Below are 19,491 nucleotides of genomic sequence, written 5' to 3'. Positions count from 1 at the left end.
GTCACACCCTGTATTAGGACCAAGAACTAGATTACAAGACAATTAGCAAATCGGATGAATAATTGGATAGGGTTTACTCTGTTGTTTAGATGATCTCACGGGCAGTGTTTTGCGGTCTACTCCCCTTTTAAAAGGTCACAAACACACACACACACAAGGAACTTCTTGCTTCATAAATATAATATGATCTTAAAACCAACTTCATCACATATAGAAAATCCTCCAATATGAAATATAGGGAGCCAATATAAAATGCCCATAAAATAAAAACATTAAAATCGATCTAAAATAATTCACATATACACAAAATAAATTAGATAAACGTGTAATCCAGAGGTGAACCTCTAGTGGTACAAATAAAAAAGATCTTATGGACATTTTCTCCACAGTCGGGAATTTCAATGGTCAGCAGAGTACTGTGCCGACCTCCCTATTGGATTGCTGCTGTTGTTTATCTGTCTTGAAAAAGACCCGTTCAGGGTCGAAATGTCGACATTGAATATGTACCTTTGTACAATAAACTACACTTAACGCAGGTTGCAAACTGGTATACTGTGCTCCAGTGCCTCCTTAGAGAGGATTGCAGTCATCCCAAATATAGCAAATACAGAAGTCGCATTTGGAGTCAAAAAGTCAGTGAAAAAACTATGCACTCTTTAATCCAATACATCCATCAACGTTTCGGGGTACGGCGACCCAGTCTTTAGGATTATTTATTTATTAACTTTTTCTTATATAGTGCATACATATTCCGCAGCGCTTTAAAGAGGATATTTGAACATTCTCATTCAGTCTTTGCCCCAGTGGAGCTTACAATCTATATTCCCTACCCCATGTGTCACACGCCACCGCGGTGGTACACGGCGGGTACTGTACTCACCCGCGTCCGCCGCCGGCTGGCGTGTGTCGGCCTCCATGTCAGGTGAGGCGGCAGGCAGAGGTCCGGCAGTGTTGGAAGGCAGCATGGGAATCTGCAGCATGGTCCTGCTCTAAGGCTATAGATGCCGAGAGGCCAGCTCCGCCATCTTGCTTGAGGGCAAACAGGGGATTGGGCCAGGCCAGGTATTCTCACCTGTTTCACTGTGACAGCCAATGGCAGCCGCCCTCTTTGCATAAAGGGGATCTGCCTAGGTAGCTCAGTGTCAGTGCAAAGAGTCTTCTGTGCCGTGCACTTCCTGGAAGGCTCCTGAATCATTGTGCCCTTGCTATTCCCGCTGTGCCTGTCAGCTTGCTATTGGCTATTTGACCCCATCGCTCATTCCAGTCACGCTGGTCGCCAGCTTCTCCCTGGTACTCTTGGGTGCTACCTCCTGGATTAATAACTCCGGTCCCGCTCCTGGATCTTCCAAGAATCCGTCTCCAGCATCCTCAGGTCTCAGCCATTCCTCATCATTGTACTCTGGATATTCCTCATCATTGTTATCTGGACATTCTTTATCATTGCTACTCATTATTATTATTTTGCCTGCCTTTATCTCAAAGAAGTATTTGAGTCCCTGTATGACATCATTCATTAAACCCGCTCGTTTTAACCCTACTGCTACTGCCTCGTCTCCAGTCCCTGTGCATCAGACGACCCCATCTGAATCTTCAACCGTGACACACATGTACACGCACACACAGACATTCTAGGGTTAATTTGTTGGGAGCCAATTAGCCTACCAGTATATTTTTGGATTGTGGGAGGAAACCGGAGTACCCGGAGGAAACGCAAGTACAGGGAGAATATACAAACTCTGCAAAGTTAGAGCCATGGTGGGAATCGAACCCATGACCTCAGTGCTGTGAGGCAGTAATGCTAACAATTACACCATCCGTAGCACCATTTTACATCCTGAAGATGGGGTCGACGTACCCCAAAACGTTGATGGGCTTATTGAATTATAGAGTCCATACTTTTTTCACCGACTTCTTGACTCAGAGTGCCACTTCTGTATTTGAGATATATATCTATCTATTTCACTATTGATCGATCTATCTAGTATCCTTATGCCAGCACTCTAGTTCCACATTTATGGACTATTATAGATATATATAGAATAGAATCAACTTTATTGGCCATGTATGCTTGCGCACACTAGGAATTTTTTGTGGATTACAGTGCAGCATCAAACAGGGGAGGGGGGGGGGTGGAGAGACATAACATATTACATAAAGACATTACATGCATTCCATGCATTCCATTTCTAGCTACGACTATGGTGGTCAGGTCGCCAAGTAGGGTCACGTTGTTTTGCTGTTGATATTGGGATTGCATTAGCTTTGATTGGATTGTTCAGGTGATGGACAGCTAACGGAAAGAAGGATCTGGACGTTTTGGCAAGGATAGACCTGAACCGTCTTCCGGATGGTAGGATGTTGAAAAAGCTGTGACGTGGATGCAGCTTGTCCTTCGCTATCTTCTCAGCTTGTCCTTCGCTATCTTCTCAGCACGTTTCCTTACCCTGGATAAGAACAGATCCCTTATCGGGGGGAGGTTGGTCCCTATGATCCTTTCCGCAGTCTTCACTACCCTCTGCAGTTTTTATTTGTCATTCTCGCTTGTGCCACCGTACCAGATTGTGATCGAGGAACATAATATGGCGGTGTAGAATATACACAACAGCTCCTGTGGGATGATGAATTTCCTGAGTTGCCTCAGGAAGAAGAGGCGCTGTTGGGCCTTTTTGATATTTATGGTTATATCTCTATATATAGATGTCCAATGAAGAAGGCACACTGACAATACCAGAAATGGTAATAAAATAAATATGCTGTATTGGGCATAGCAGACAAGGTCTCAGCTACATCGAGCGCTTTCGGGGATTCCCCCCGTCCTCAGGATAACAGCCCACAATCACAGAACCGCAACAACAGTGTACCCCATTCCCCATCCCCACCTAAATAGCAGTTGGTGGCACGTAAGAGCACCCAAGATCAGTTCCTGAAAGCCTAGTGTGTCACAGAATAAGTGCTGCATGTTTAATTAATAAAATATACATTGACTGTGTGAAGAAAAAGGTAAAACCACTTCTACCCCTTCTGTGTCACTTCTGTCTGTCTGCCCCTTCCCTTTACAACAATGATAGGGAACCTTTGGCCTTCCCGGTGTTATCTAACTATGCCTCCCAGCATACCCTGTATCAGTTTTAGCATGTAGCTAAGTTATTGTTTTCTTGTTCTTGCTCATTTATGTATTGTTAGGCACTGTGGAGCCCTATAAATATTACACATTTTCCCACTGCAAAAACATAATAAAAAAACTCTGTTGGCACTGATTATTTAATGAAGCCAAGGTTTCTACAACTTAGAAAATAGAACATACAGGTTCTAGTCATACGAGAGGAAGCTATAGATGATGTATGTAAGTCAGGGTTGCCGACTTTAAGATTCTCCTCTCCGGGAGAAGCCCGGAGAGGAGAGTTTCAGTAGCCGCTCAGGGGGCGGGGCTTACGAGTGACATCACTAAGCCCCGCCCCCATGCTGGTAAAGCAGCGACTTCAATGATCTCCGTGGAGGGGGCGGGGCTAAAATGACGCGATTGTGCCATTTTAGCTCCGCCCCCTCCTCTGAGACCCGAGGATTGCGGCATTTTAATGACGCAATGCAGGGGTCCCCCCTGAATCCGGGAGGGTTGCCCACCCTTCCGGGGGGCCGAGAGGGGGTACCCGATTTTCGGGAGACTCCCGGAAATTCCGGGAGGGTCGGCAACCCTGATGTAAGTAACATCACAATGTGGTTAGTCTAGCTCCAGTACCACTTCATTTCCTTTACCTTTTTTTTTGGTTGTTTTAGGGCGAAGTTCACACAAATCTAAGCTTCCACACACTGAATCTGGTCAGATATCAGATTTTTTTTTCTTTTGTATAAGATATGCGCACACACACACACAAAAAAATACAATTAAAATAAATAAATCTGTGCAAACCTACCAAATCCACTTCTATGAACCTAGTACATATGCAAGCCACACATTTCTTTAGTCTCTATGCTTAACTCATGAATCCCACATCATCTATATATGTCTAGTGTCTGTTTGTGTGTCTCCGAAACACTGCCATCTGTTGGCAGTGAGTGAAATGACATCTCTTTCTCTATCAGACATGCACAAACATAGAGGCAAACACAAAAGTAGAGACTAGCGTTCGAAGCATTTGCTTTGAGCGAGTTTCCAAGTATAGCACTATGAGTTACGAGTCTGAAACAAATTTATTACTGATGTATTTGAATAACTGACAAACTAGAGACTCAATACAACAGAATCAACAGAACCCCAAGTTACAGGATGAATACAGTTTTTTTTAAAAGGAGTGTAATGTCTGTTTTCACAAGACTTCCACCTTATAAACACACAGGAAAATAAGTAGTTTGGTTACATTTGTGGATACAGAACCATTATCTTCATCCTGCCAATTACTGCTGGGAGGTATCGAATGACTAGATGACAGTCGGGATTCCGAAGGTCAGAATAAAGATGCCGAAATCCTGACTGTTCATCTGCCTGCCAGTCGCAATCCCAACCAACAGGGTCTATTCTCCCTCGTGGAGTTTTAGGACCCCAATAGAGGGAGATCAGAACCTTTGGTGAGCGAAGAGAGTAACCGAGCCCACAAGTGGATTTTTTGCACTCCGACGGCATAGTGACCATCAGGATTCTGATGTCGGTATACTGACCGTCAGGATTCCGATCATTGGTGAGGCATATCAAATCACAGCTGGGTGACACATAGTTACATTATGAATGACTGTATTTCATAAGCTTTGCCAGCAAGTGCCTGACATCATAATGCTGCACTGTGACATTAAGAGCACATTTGGCTATGGCATGCAAGTGTTAAGTGCCAATAATATGTAGTACCTTACAGAAAAGTACTTCTGTACTGCCGATTTAAGATGTACCCATTGCAAAACATGGCATAGGCTGCTATATTGTTAATGCAATCAATCCTCAGGAAAATGCAGCATATCAATTCAGGAGATAAATCATGTCTAAGAACCTTCACTGGCTCCTAATGAAAGGATTGTCTGGGCATTGGTTTATACCATCCTATTATATTTGCAAGTATTTTGCATATAAATTAAGAACTTTCTACTTTTGCCATTGAATGGGAGTTTTTTTTGGTTTTAAATTAGAGATGACAACTTCTGTAAGTTACAAGCCTGTAATTAAAGTACTGGCAAGAAACATTATTAAATAAGCCTAGATGATTTATATTACTGATCGCCAACTACCTGTGAAACAATTGTTCTTATGATATAAATCCCTCCTAAATCAAATAACAGTCACTGTGGAATTACAGCCAAATTTTACAATTTGAATATTTTAAAAACAAATTTGTACAAATGATCCAAAATCCTATTTTGTAAATCTACTCCACAGAAATTTTAATTCTCATCCTCTCATAAAGGCCACAACAACTTTTTATGGTCCGTGTCATTACCAATTCTTTTTAACAAAGAAAGCAAAGTTTGGGTGCCAGGACTTTAAAATAAGTCATAAAATCAGTCATGGAAATTGAAGGATTTCTGCTTTGTTTTTCGTGTAGGATGCGCCCATCTATTTGCCTTAAAAAGCTTGTTTCTCAGAGAAAGCATCAATGTCTACATCTCTGATCATTCAGGACTAGAGACTAAGCTATAAATATTAAAGCTGGGATTCCTGACATCCCAGCAATGATACTGGTGAGACTTCTTTGTAGCAAAGTTTCATGTATCTCACTCCAAAGGGAAAACAAACAGAGGCCCATAGGGTGTATCTGGATATACCGCCGACTTCTGTTTGCACTATTTTCCTCTTTTTCCACGCCCCTTTCTTGATTTTCCAGACGTTGGAGGAGAGCTAGAGGAGGCCACAGCGATGTTGATCTGACCATCTTGAATTTCCTGCCGTGCCTCCTCGGGCATCTGGTTGATTTTGCGCTGAGCTTCCAAGTAGAACATGACATCGCGTAGTTGCTCCTGCATTTCCACAATCTGCAGATCCTTCTGCTCAGAGGCCTCTTTTCTCAGAGCCTCCTCCTCTTTCAGATTGGCTTGGAGCACAGCCTGATTGGCTCTCAGACATTTGTTCATTTCCTGCTCTTCCTTCAGCTCTGTAGAAAGCTTGGACACCTTTGTGTTTAGCTGAGTACACCTTTCAAATGGCAGAGAAATAAAGGTTAACCATAATTTCCTCAGAGAAAAAAAATATGCACAGCACAAACTGATAATTAGATTCATCCTGGATGAACGTGTTGCATGTTACGTACATCTAGAGTGGATAAGTAAATGCTTTCTGCGTGGTGTGGTTGTTCAATGTGCTCTATATCCAGAACAAATATGCTCTGTGTACAAATCCTGCATGCAATATGTGAGTATGGGGTTTCCCCAAAGTGAGTATGTTCTATTCTACGCATTATTCATATGGGTCCAACATACGCGGCCCTTCCTTTATACTTCAATGGCTAAATAATATACAAGGCAAATATACTTTACAAAACACTAATGTTTGTAAACTCTGTTTTATGATCTTGGAAAATTACCTAGGATATTTATATGTTACTGTAATGTTAGCCGTATAAATGCTTTACAGCGATGGTAGTGTGCATCGTTATAGTCACCCCAAAATCTTAAAACCTGCAATATTTTACGGTCAAACTTTAATAAAAAAAAAAAATAAAAAAAAAATGAGCACACCTTCTCTCTACAGCTTGTTTCTCCTTGAGAAGGTCATTCAGTCTGTGCTCCATGCTGTCACACTTATCGATTGTCTCCTTGAACTTGGCCTTCATATTGTTAATCTAGAGGAGTAAATTCAATGCACAGCCATAAAAATGTAATCGCCTAGTCATATCACTGTCCGAGTGCGCTGGAGAGACTCTGCTAGGGCTCACAAGGCTTCACACAGTGCATAATAAAGAGACCTCATTATCAGCTACATACAGCACTGAACGTGTAGCTCTTTCACGGTGTGGTACATGCAGATTATGGATCGGTGTATAGAAATAATCTGCAATAATTACCATGGTACAATGTACTATATTACTCAATTTGAACTACAGTGTAAGCATTTGAGATGAGCATCTCATAAATTTAATATGTTTATAGTCTACCTGTACTGCTATGGTATGTACAAATGAAAAGTTAGTAGTGCTTAAATGATAAAGGGGTAGATGTATGAAGCAGTGATATGGTAGGAGAAGTGATAAAGTGACTGGTAGTTTATCACCGGCCAATCAGATCCTAACTGTCCCTTTTTAAACCCAGCCTGTAATTTAACAGTCAGGAGTTGATTGGCCGGTCTTCTCCTCCCTTATCACTGCTTCATACATCTACCCCTCAGAATGATTTACTTTACTTTGCAGACTTTCTGGTGATGGGATATGATCGCTAAGTCGACACTCTGAAGGTTGATCAGGTCAAAAGGTCGACTCAAGCATTAGGTCGACAATGGGAAGGTTGACAGTCAAAGGGTTGACATGAGTTTTTCACATTTTTTTATTGTGCCGACAGGTAATATTTCATACCCTACCATCCACTAGGGTGTGGAGAGAGAATATAATAGTCTGCCAAGCGCAGTGAGACACCGTGCCCGAAGCAAGGGAATGCGGTTCACTGATACGGTGTCCATGTCAACTTACGTCGAAATTCGGGACAAAAAAAAAATGTGAAAAACTCATGTCCATCTTTTGACTGTTGATCTAATGCTTGTGCCGATTTTAGCCCTGTCGACCTATTTCATGTGTTGACCTCAGCCCTGTCGACTTTAAGTGGTCGACCATAGTGTCAACCCTATGACCCATACCCCTGGGGATTAGAAGAATAGTGCAAATGGTAGAGAAAACAGTCGAAGCAGACCCGGCATTTACAAAATACAGTCTTGATTGACAGATACACATCAGTTGTTGTCACTCACCTCATCTGCTGTATCCTTTTCCAAACGCACAATCTTGTTCTCCCAATAGATGCGCTGAGACTCCAGCTGGCTGGTGAGCAGGTAGGAGTACTACAAACAATAAGGATCACAATGACAGCAAAGGGAAAAAATTGGTCCGATGCTCACTTGCAGATTAGGGAAAGTAGCACAATTGTTCTTCTTTAATAAAATTATTATTTTTTTGCACTTTTTACCTGCACTAAAAAAAAACATGGCTCAAAGTTGCTATTGATTATATAAGACTTGTGAACCCAGGGCCTAACTCATTTATGTAAGTGAAGATAAACAAATGTGGGAATTTAAAAATGCCAAAACCTATGGTTTGGTTTTTTTTTTTTATTGTTTTTAATGGAGCCACATTTGTTTTTTGTTCAATTAGAGGACAGAATAGATTTTTTCATCATATGAATCTGAGACTCAAAGGATGTACACACGCTTCGATTTTAACAGGTTTTCGATTCGATTTTGGTTATAGAACCAAATAGATTTCGATATCAAATGCAACAGTGCAGATTGAATGTAAAATCGAATGAAAAAGCAAAAGGCCAAATCGAAAGGGGGTGAAACTGGGGAAATCGAAAGCAAATTAAATCGAAAATCGTAAATTGATGCGTGCGTACACCATTTCGTGTGCACACAATTTCAGCCGCACATCCTTTTTTCCCTCAGATAGGTCTGTCAGATCCATCTAAATCTGACGAAAACAGGCCAAATTTGACTAGCCCATTGGGGGACTGAAATGTAACCTGGTGATTTCTATAGAAAATGACAGATCTTTTTTCTTGCACCCCCCAGAACAAGACTGATTATTTAGAAAAAATATATAAATAAATCACCGGCACACCAGTGGTATGGATCATTGTCAACCTAATGATCCACACCGAAAATAATCAATCTAGTTATCCAAAATACTGAATTTGTACAAACTATAAATTTAAAGTATACTTTTTCCGGTAACATTTACATAATTGAGCACAAACAAATATAGTGTTTTTTGTATCCTGGGTTTTTTTAAATTGGCAAGTTTTGAAGGAAAAAAAGGGCTCTACTTAATCCACCACTGATCTGACCATACGTAGACATTCCTTAGTGTTGTTATTTAGTGATAGCTTACACAAGTCAAATCTAGTCTACACTACAAGTGGTAAAGCCACTTTATCACCTCCTATAGCAGGAGTAGGCAATGTGTTGCACTCCAGCTGCTTTGGAACTACACATCCCAGCCTGTTTTACTGTTGGGGCAAGCTAAACCTTTGGTAGGGCATGCTGGCATGTGTAGTTAAGGGCCCATTATACTTGTGCAATTTGGCCTGTTTTCACCCGATTCCAACGGATCGGGATGAGAAATCGGAGGAAATCGGGCCAAATCGCATGTGTTTGCCATCCAAATCAACCCAATACGCGGCCCCATGTGCATCAGGTCGGAGGTCGTATGTGTTGCACATAGGATAAATCTTAAATGCAGCTGTAAGGGGAGTCAAAGGGAAATGTGATCTGACTTGTGTGTCAGACAAGTCAGACCAGAGTATGGGGGCATACAGCAGGTCTAGTTATGTACATTGACTGCCCCAGTTCTAGAAGTAAGCACGTTTTATTTATATAGCGCACTTTCTCCAACAGGACTCAAGGCGCTTTACAGACATTAAAACAATGCACATAATACATGAGAGGGTGGAGGTAGTACAATAACAGACAAGTCAAGAGACAAAAGAAACCCTTGAGCACACAGTTAGCATAATGCAGGAGTGGTGCAGCATTTTGGATAACTTCCAAGGGTTGTGTACTCCACCCTGACAAGGTAGCCAAGCAGCCATTTTAGGTGCTCTGCGTAGGATTACCCTGTGTGGAACAGATTACTCCTAGAAGAAATTACACAAAATGGGTGATTTCAGTGTAGACTCCGGTCCATGTATTTTGCATCCCATCCACAAGTATACCAGATGCGGTAGCCATGTTGGGTGCACTACGAAGTTTACACTGTGGGAGGCGAGCCATACAAGGTCCGAATGCAGATATTGGAAAGCATTGTGTAGTAGTATGATATACCCTGAACAAAAACATCTGCACAAAGCACAACCTGCCCGCAGAGAAACCATCTGAGGCAACCATCTCTGTGCACTGCATAGATTAGAGCCGGCTTGTGTGCAATCTGCGGAGGTACACATTACAGGAATAGCACATGGTGGGGTAGGTGTAAAGGTGCCCACACACTAGAAAGATCTGCGATCTTAAGATGTGCGCATAAATTAGCCTTCAAATATTTGGTCCGCCCTGGACCAAATATTTCAGGCAAGCGCACATCTTTACCAAAGATTTTTCTTAAGATCCCGTGTGCGTTCCTATGGATCTTTTGTTAAATCTTCTGCTCGTTTGTGCAGCACGTAAGATCAGAAGATTCAGCTAAAGATCCACGGGAGCGCGCATCGGACCGATATCGGCCAATTATCGGTAAATATCATACGATATATCGGCCGATTTATAAAAAAATCGGACAATCGGCCAAAAAATCGTTCTAGTGTGTGGGCACCTTAAGATGCAGGGGGGAGAGGAATGACATGAAAACACCTTTGCAGGGGACTGACGAAAGGGGAATATTTAGAAAAAAATTTCACAGAGCCATAAATGTCTGGTCTCATGAGACCAGTACAGGTGGATAGGAGAAAGAGGGAGGCACATTCAAGTATGGGGGAAGTGTTGCTACGTAGGCTGGCACAATATCAGTATTTAAAAATGCAGTAGCCCCAGGAACCAAAAGCACATATAAAACATAGGATACACAATGGGAGAAATTTACTAAGATAGTTCTATTTCACATGGGATGTTGCTATGGGCAACCAATCAGATACTATCTATTATCTTCTAGAATTTGCTAAATAAATAAGAAGTAAATTCTGATTGTTGCCCATAGCAACATGCCATGTGAAATAGAACTCCTATCTTAGTAACTTTGAGTAGTGGAAACTACTTAAGTGTAAAGTAACTTTGAGTAGTGGAAACTACTTAAGTGTAAAATATAAGTGTTATTTTTTCGTTATACAATTGGAATGATAATACTGGCAAATATACTTTTGAAAATTAACCATAGTCAAACATTTAGTATGTTTACCATTGTAACAATACTAGGCATTAATTAGAATACACACAGATGACCAATGGTGGAAATGTCAGCAGTCAGAATACTGACTCCAGCATCCTGAAGGAGGGAATGCCCGCAGGTGTACAGTAAGTATAGTTACCACCCCAACCAGCAGCGTAACCTGCAAATCCTCCCTGACCCTTACACCCCACTGCCGAACCTGAAAAAGTCTAACGCTAACCCACTCTGCATACTTTCCACTGGGATGACGGCAGTCAGGATTCCAGCACTGGTATCCTCATCAGTGTCTGCATTCCAGTACCGGTCTGACCAATTGATAATAAAAATTATAATTAAAAACTTTGAAGTGTCTAATTAGTAATTCAGGGGAGTGTCCCAGGGGTTCAGAAACAAATCCTGACTTTTTTACTTAAAATAAGGAATTTGGTATTTACCGATAATTCCCTTTCACCGAATCAGCAGGGGACACTGCAGTCATTACATGTGGGGATAGAGTAGGTGTACTGGAGGTGTGGCACTTTAAGAAAAATTACTGCTGCAGGCTCCTCCCTCCTCTATCCCCACCCAGACCCCAGTCTTAGAAAACTGTGTCCGAGAGGAGAAGAGAGACCGGGCCGACCCGGTAGGGAACGGAGCTAAAACATAAACAGAGTTAGTAGACAAGGCACATAACGTGAACATACTAACATACCAAGAAACATAGGGAAACAATGATCCTCCCTATCTAAAGAGTAACAATTATGCAACAAACATTGCAACGAACAGAAAGAGCATATCTTTCACTCATACCACACTAACATCATGGCAGGAGAACCAGTGCTGGGTGGGCGTGCAGTGTCCCCTGCTGATTCGGTGAAAGGGAATTATCGGTAAGTACCAAATTCCTTATTTCACCTACATGCAGCAGGGGCCACTGCAGTCATTACATGTGGGGAAACATACCCAAGCTTTTAAGTCTGGGCGGGAGAGCGCTGGAAACAGTACAACAAAAACAAAGATTTTAAACCAGTAAATCGTGCGCTATGACATGCAGCTTTGGTACAAGACAGGAGATTGAAGAACCACTTCAATCAAACAGATACAATACCAAAAACGAGTTCTGAATTGTCCCAGTGCGCTTAATCTCAGATGCAATTCTCTCAGTTTGTGTTTGAGATGTGAGTGGACCCCAAAACAGAAAACAAGAAATACAAAATAGTGTAATACTATTTTACATAAAACGATGCTCCAAATTAATGATATCCTTGCAGAATTTAAACCGTACCAGAATAATATGTCTACTGATTTTGTAGACTCAAGCGTATTTATCATAGGGGGCTGTATCCCAAAGCAGATCACCTCCTCTTCCCTCTTTCTCTGAATGTGATGGTGGGCACTCGGAGGGGCACAGAGAGAGAAGAGAAAAAACTTGGTGCAATAACGTTTTATTTCAACAAAAAGGTGCAGTAAAACAAATACCAAAAGGTAGGATCTCAGGACTCTCACCCTCTATTATTGTCCACAATGGAATGTTGCAGACAATACAAGCATGATGTAATACTCAACAGGCGTCCCTGGATGCTGAATCTTAGGGTTCGATTGTCCTGACGTCCTCCTTCTGTCTCCACAAGCCGCCTGTGGAGACATGCTTGTATCATGCTTGTATTGTCTGCAACATTCCGATGTGGACAATAATAGAGGGTGAGAGTCCTGAGATCCTACCTTTGGTATTTGTTTTACTGCACCTTTTTGTTGAAATAAAACGTTATTGCACCAAGTTTTTTCTCTTCTCTCTCTGTGCCCCTCCGAGTGCCCACCATCACATTCAGAGAAAGAGGGAAGAGGAGGTGATCTGCTTTGGGATACAGCCCCCTATGATAAATACGCTTGAGTCTACAAAATCAGTAGACATATCATTCTGGTACGGTTTAAATTCTGCAAGGATATCATTAATTTGGAGCATCGTTTTATGTAAAATAGTATTACACTATTTTGTATTTCTTGTTTTCTGTTTTGGGGTCCACTCACATCTCAAACACAAACTGAGAGAATTGCATCTGAGACTAAGCGCACTGGGACAATTCAGAACTCGTTTTTGGTATTGTATCTGTTTGATTGAAGTGGTTCTTCAATCTCCTGTCTTGTACCAAAGCTGCATGTCATAGCGCACGATTTACTGGTTTAAAATCTTTGTTTTTGTTGTACTGTTTCCAAAAAAAACAATGAATGGAGACTTACATGAGAGGGCCCCTAATTCAGAAACCCTACGTGCTGAGGCCAACGCCAGCAGCATCACAGTCTTCCAAGTCATAAACTTGAGATCCGGGGTGTCCAGCGGCTCAAAAACCTCTGATTTCAGAAAGTCCAAAACCACCGCCAAATCCCACGGTTCCGTCGGGGCAGTAAACGGTGGTTGCAGACGAAGTACTCCTTTCAAAAAGGTCTGTACTTCAGGGATCAGCGCTATCCTGCGGTGAAAAAATACAGAGAGGGTTGAAATCTGGACCTTGAGAGAAGCCAGCATCAAACCTGCCGAAAGGCCAGCCTGCAGGAATTCAAGGAGTCTAGCCAGTGAAAACATCGCCTTAGGTGCCTTCCTGGCCTCGCACCAGCGGATGTAAGACTTCCATATGCGATGGTAGTGAGACGCTATCACATCCTTCCTTGCCTTGATCATCGTAGGTATGACCGTCCCCGGTATACCTCTCCTCTTCAAAAGCTCGGCCTCAACCGCCATGCCGTCAAACGTAGACGAGGCAAGTCGGGGTAGACGAATGGACCTTGCAACAGCAGGTCTTCTCGCAGCGGTAGGCGCCATGGGTCGTCCACTAACAGGTCCCTGAGGTCGGAGTACCATGGTCACCTGGGCCAATCCGGGGCAATCAGGATGACCCCCGTTGCCTCCCTCTTTATCCGTTTGAGTACCTTTTGAAGTAGCGGAATAGCCGGGAAGAGGTATACCAGGTCGAAGTCCCAAGGAATGGACAGGGCATCCACAGCAGCAGCTGCTGGATCCTGAGCTCTGGCGTAGTATTGAGGAAGTTTGTGATTCAGCTTGGATGCCATGAGATCGATCTGTGGCATCCCCCATCTCTGGACCAGCTGTTGGAAAACCTCCGGATGAAGGCCCCATTCCCCCGGGTGGAGATCCTGCCTGCTGAGGTAATCCGCCTCCCAATTTTCCACTCCTGGAATAAAGACGGCGGAGAAGCTGATGGTGTACGCCTCTGCCCAGGCCAGAATCGGGCGGACTTCTCGCATGGCCGTCCTGCTCCTGGTGCCCCCCTGTCGATTTATGTAGGATACCGCTGTGATGTTGTCTGATTGTATCCTTACCGCCTTGCCGACCAGAAGGGTGTGGGCCTGAGCCAGGGCCAACCTGATCGCCCGCAATTCCAGGATATTTATGGGTAACCGGGCCTCTTGGCTTGTCCAAAGACCCTGGAATGTGTGACCCAGGGTAACTGCTCCCCAACCCCGAAGGCTGGCATCCATTGTCCAGACCTGGGACTGGAAAGAGCGGCCCTGGGTGAGGTTGGGTGTATTCAGCCACCACTGAAGGGAGGGTCTTGCTTCTCTTGAAAGCACAATGGTCCGGTGGATTGTGAAGATGGGACCCTGACCATTGTGCCAGAAGATTTTCCTGGAATGTCCTGGAATGAAATCTTCCGTAAGACAGGGCCTCGAAGGCTGCTACCATCAGGCCTAAAAGCTTCGTGCATAAATGCACCGAGACTCTGCGAGGCGTCAGAACCTGACGGACCTTCTGCTGGATCACTGTGATCTTTTTCAGAGGCAGAAAAACCTTTTCTTGGACGGTGTCGAACAGCAGTCCCAGGAACAAAATCACCTGCGTTGGTTGCAGCTGTGACTTCTTGAAATTCAAGATCCATCCGTTCTGGACTAGGAAATTGCAGGTAGTCCTGGCATCCTCCTGGAGCTTCTGGGATGAGGACGCTTTCAGGAGTAGATCGTCCAGGTAGGGCACAATCGTTATCCCCTGAATCCGAAGGGCTGATATCATGCAAGCCATAACCTTTGTGCAGGTTCTTGGCGCTGATGAGAGGCCGAAAGGGAGTGCCCTGAATTCCTAATCTCAGATAGGAATATGCAAATATGCATACTTTATATCCAGTGAAAAAATAAACTCCCTTGGTTCCAGGCTTGCAATGACCGACCTTATGGATTCCATCTTGAATCTGTGGTACACTACAAAATCGTTCAGGTGCTTCAGATTGAGGATAGGTCGTACCGATCCGTCCGGTTTCGGTACTACGAAAAGACTGGAGTAATAACCGAGTCTTTCCTGGGTTTTGGGGACAGGTAGAATGACCCCTTCCTGGAGGAATTTTTGAATGGTGTTCACCACTGCTACTTGTGCTGTTGCCAGAGCAGGTAGGCCTGTTGTAAAAAATCTGTTCAGCGGAGCCTGAACAAACTCCAGTTTGTACCCGTGTTCCACAATCTGAAGCACCCAACCGTCTCGGCAGTGAGACCTCCAGACCTTTTCGAAGAGGGATAACCTTGCGCCCACTTTGGGATCCCCCAAATGGGCAGGAAGCCCGTCATGCCACAGGCTTATCTGCAACCTTGGGCTCTGCTCTGCGGGTAGAGGTGGCAGTGGCCGCAGCTCCTCTGGCACCTCTGCCTCTGCGCCCTCGAAAGGACGAAAAACCTCCCCTGGAGCGTCCTCTAAATGAAGCTCCACCCCTAAAGGCCCGAAAGGACGGAGCCGTATATTGTCGCTTTGGTGTAGGAGTGGATGAGGGGAGGAAGGTAGGACTTTTCTCCTGTAGCTTGAGCAATAAGCTTGTCAAGCTCCGGGCAGAATAGCATATCCCCCGCATAGGGTAATGCTTCTACGGCCTTTTTGATGTCGGCTTCAGCCTGCCAAGACCTCAACCAGATAGTGCGCCTGGCTAAAACTGCCGATGCGAAGACTCTGGCCCCCAACTCAGCTACGTCTGCTCTCCTGTATATAGACAGCTTCGTCTTTTACGTACAGAGCCAATTGGAGCAGTTCCTCACGAGGCCTACCGCTCTGCAAACCTAGCGCCAACTCTTCTGCCCATTTTTCCATGGCCTTACTGACCCAGGCTGAAGCTAAGGCTGGTCTCAGTAAAACCCCTGCAGTGGAATAAATTGATTTTACCGTGGTCTCTAGGCGACGGTCAGGAGCCTCCTTCAACGCCACTGCAGCCGGGACTGGGAGCGTGGTGTGTTTTGACAGCCTTGCCGGGGGCGGATTTTCCCATTTTTCCCTAGATTCTGGAGAAAAGGGGTACAACATTTTCATGCGCCTGGACAACTGAAATTTCTTGTCCGGCATTTTTCACACATTAAGCAATGGCCTATCCAACTCTGCTGAGTCAGGAAAGGTAACCTGGTGTTTTTTTGCGCGTCCAAAAATGGATAGTATCCTCCTCAATCAAATTAAGGGTGGTCCTGACTGCCTGAATGAGGCCCTCCACCCCTTGCGGGTCATCTCGAGGTAGTACCTCATCTTGAACCTGTTCTGGTTCATCTAAAGGAGGCATATCCTCATCCACATCAGTATCATTGTCTGATCCTTGCAGTAAGCAAATGGGTGACCTTGCTCGCTTCTGAGGTGGGCGTGAAGGGCCCGCCACTGTATTGGACAGGGAGTCCACTGACTGAATGAGGGTCCTATCCCAGGATGGCTCAGTAGTGTTCATAATAGATAGGTGGGCCTGAAAACGCTCCCTATCTTTCCTGGATGCAGCTAACTCTGCAGCCAGACCTGCCAATATATTTTGTAATAAGGGTTCAGAAGACTCTGACTGGGATGTCTGAGGCTCCACATACTGTGTGTGCTCTGCCTTATAACAAGACTCACACAGGGAAACACCCTTTATATGCTGGGTGTATTGCTCCTTGCAAGCCTTGCAAGTAAAAACCTTAAGGGCGGCCTTAGAGGCAGCTTTTCCTGCCATAGTGTCAGACAGTGTAGATAAGTTTTAGTACACACTGCACCCACACACTCACACACAGAAAAACACACTGGCTGTAACCAACAGTATTCCTATGCTTAGAGCAGCGGAGCTGAGCTAGGATAGGGAGGGGGGAGCCTTGTTATAAAAAATCCCCCTATAAGTGTGCACAAAAAACCCCCACCAACGTACAGACCTTCTCTGCAGAGTGTGACGGGGCACTGGACTGCAGTGTCTGCGCGATGCTGCGCTTTTCACCAGTCCTGGTAGCAAGCCTGTGGCGTTAATATAACTGAGAGTCGCACGCGGCGGGGCAGCAATGGCGCCGTCGGCTGAGAGGGGAAAGGAGAAGGGCGCCAAGTCGTGATGTCACTTAGGTCCGCCCTCTCCCTCCGGCGAGCATTACATCTGAGAGCGGAGCGCTGTGTACAGCCTCCGCTCTGACCTTTGTCCCCTCTGACATTGCCCAAGATGGCGGACGTCAGGTACAGGCTGCTGGGGTACTGAGACGGTTGCGCCCGCCCGTCTCCGGCCACATTTCGGCGCCAAGCGCCGCTTACCTGCAGCGATGCTGCCACCTCCTGGAGCAGTGGCCAGGCCTTGGACCCGTAACGCGAGCTGCGGGCAGCTTCGGCGGGTCCCCGGTGTGGTGGCCAGGTGCGTGGAAGGCGCACTGCGGGCAGTGGCAACCAGCACCTCTCCAGGTCCCACGAAGCAGGCAGACCCTGCGGAGGGGTCTGCCTGTGTCAATGCAGTAAAAATAAAAAAATTTAAAAAATAAAAAGGTAAAAAGACCTAAACTCCCTGAGGAGAAGAGGCCCAGAGAACCTACTCCTCCGGGCACTTTTTTCTAAGACTAGGGTATGGGTGGGGATAGAGAAGGGAGGAGCCTGCAGCAGTAAATTTTTCTTAAAGTGCTACTCCTCCAGTACACCTACTCTATCCCCACATGTAATGACTGCAGTGGCCCCTGCTGCATGTAGGTGAAATAGGGATTTGCCCCAGCTGATCATCTTTTTAGTGGTGGTGTAGTTAAATTTGTGGTAAACCTATGGAGCGTTATGGGGTAATTTAGTTCCCCCCATTGGAGTGCTAACTACTGAAAAAGAGAAATTGGTGAAATGTGAAGGGTATGGCCACTAAGGACAATGGAGCAATAAAGGTGTGATAAGTGGTAGTGATTGGGTTAGGCAACTAAGGTTTGCAGTTACCAGCCACAATGAGACATCAGACCATGGTCTGGGAAGAATACATGAAACACCTCTATTGTTTGTTATCATAATCCCACATACTTGTAATGAGGTCTGAAATTTCAAAAGAAATCCCCACAATGAGAAAAACACCTCAAAATGATCCAAAGACCCAGTGATGCTGGAAATCAGATCAAGTGCCTTGTTTTGCAACGGACCTCAGATTAAATTATTTAGGTCAATTATATGTTAACTAATTATCCCAGGTGCTGGAATTGTTATTTTCAGGTTCTGATCAATAGATTTACTACAGAGTGGAGTTCAGAAATGGAGTGTGTGCAACAGCTATGACCAGAGACAAAGGATGACTCCATCATGGCCATTGGATGGAAGTAAAGGCCCCCATACACTATGCGATTCTCGGCCGATTTCATCCGATTTCGGCCCTTTGGGCCGATAAATCGGGTGGAATCGGCCAAAAATCGCATGTGTTTGACATCTGATCTGATGCGCGGTCCCGCGCGAATCGGATCGGATCATGGCGTCGGACCTGCAGAACATAAGATATATCGGAATCTGAGCCATCATGGGTGCTTTTTAGCACCCACGATGTTCAGATCCGATATATCTTTATATTTATTTATTTTTATTTATTAACAGTTTCTTATATATCGCACACAGATTCCGCGGCACTTTACAGAGCATAGTTATAATCAAAAAACACATAACAAATTACAGTACAAGACAGTTTAGGACAAGTACATGGTTAATATGGATAGTTGCACCAGGGGACAGGACACCGACGCAATTATCAGGGTGGCAGAGGTTTATATATTCTAAGAAAGGCACATAAGTAGAGAGGGTATACAGCCTCCCCGTCTAGCAGCGCCCCCCCCCCCCCCCCCCCGCATTGATGGCTCCCGGCGGAGGTAGTGCAGGCGGGGACCGCAGGCGTCGCAGAGCAGAGACCATCGGCGCGGTGGGAGAATAGGAAGAAATCCTATTCAAAAGACCGGGCGGCCGCTGATTGGCTGAGCTCTCAGCCAATCAGCGGCCGCCCAGTCTTTTGAATAAGATTTCTTTTTATTCTCCCGCCGCGCCGACAGTCTCTGCTCTGCGACGCCTGCGGTCCCCGCCTGCACTAACTCCGCAGTGGGGGGGGGGGGGGACGCACTGCTAGTAAGACAGGGGGCGCTGCGGGGGACACAGAGTTGGCAGTAACAGAGCCGGGCAGGAAAAGCTGTCAGCGCTGGAAAAAAAAAGCCCATACAATGAATGGGCAGCCTGTGATTGGCTGAGTGCTCTCTAAGCCAATTGCTGACTGGCTGAGAGAGCACTCAGCCAATCACAGGCTGCCCATTCATTGTATGGGCTTTTTTT

At 44.9% G+C, this 19,491-nt stretch overlaps 1 protein-coding gene across 2 annotated transcripts in view; it reads right to left on the bottom strand.

The window, feature by feature from the left end:
* Positions 1-4,169: 4,169 nt before the first annotated feature.
* BRAP (BRCA1 associated protein) overlaps positions 4,170-19,491 on the bottom strand; it is a 41,605-nt gene continuing 26,283 nt past the window's right edge. For both annotated transcript variants that reach the window (XM_083151407.1, XM_083151406.1), the window contains exons 10-12: positions 7,874-7,963; positions 6,655-6,758; positions 4,170-6,112 (exon numbers count right to left, since the gene is read on the bottom strand). In XM_083151407.1, coding sequence (XP_083007533.1) covers positions 5,764-6,112; positions 6,655-6,758; positions 7,874-7,963 — 543 coding nt within the window. In that variant the 3' untranslated portion in view covers positions 4,170-5,763. The remainder of the gene's footprint in view (positions 6,113-6,654; positions 6,759-7,873; positions 7,964-19,491) is intronic.

The sequence above is a fragment of the Crinia signifera genome, chromosome 1 (assembly GCF_055691185.1).
Source record: "Crinia signifera chromosome 1, ASM5569118v1, whole genome shotgun sequence".
NCBI lineage: Eukaryota > Metazoa > Chordata > Amphibia > Anura > Myobatrachidae > Crinia > Crinia signifera.
Note: the sequence above shows the minus strand (reverse complement) of the source record. Positions and strands in the feature narration are given on the sequence as shown.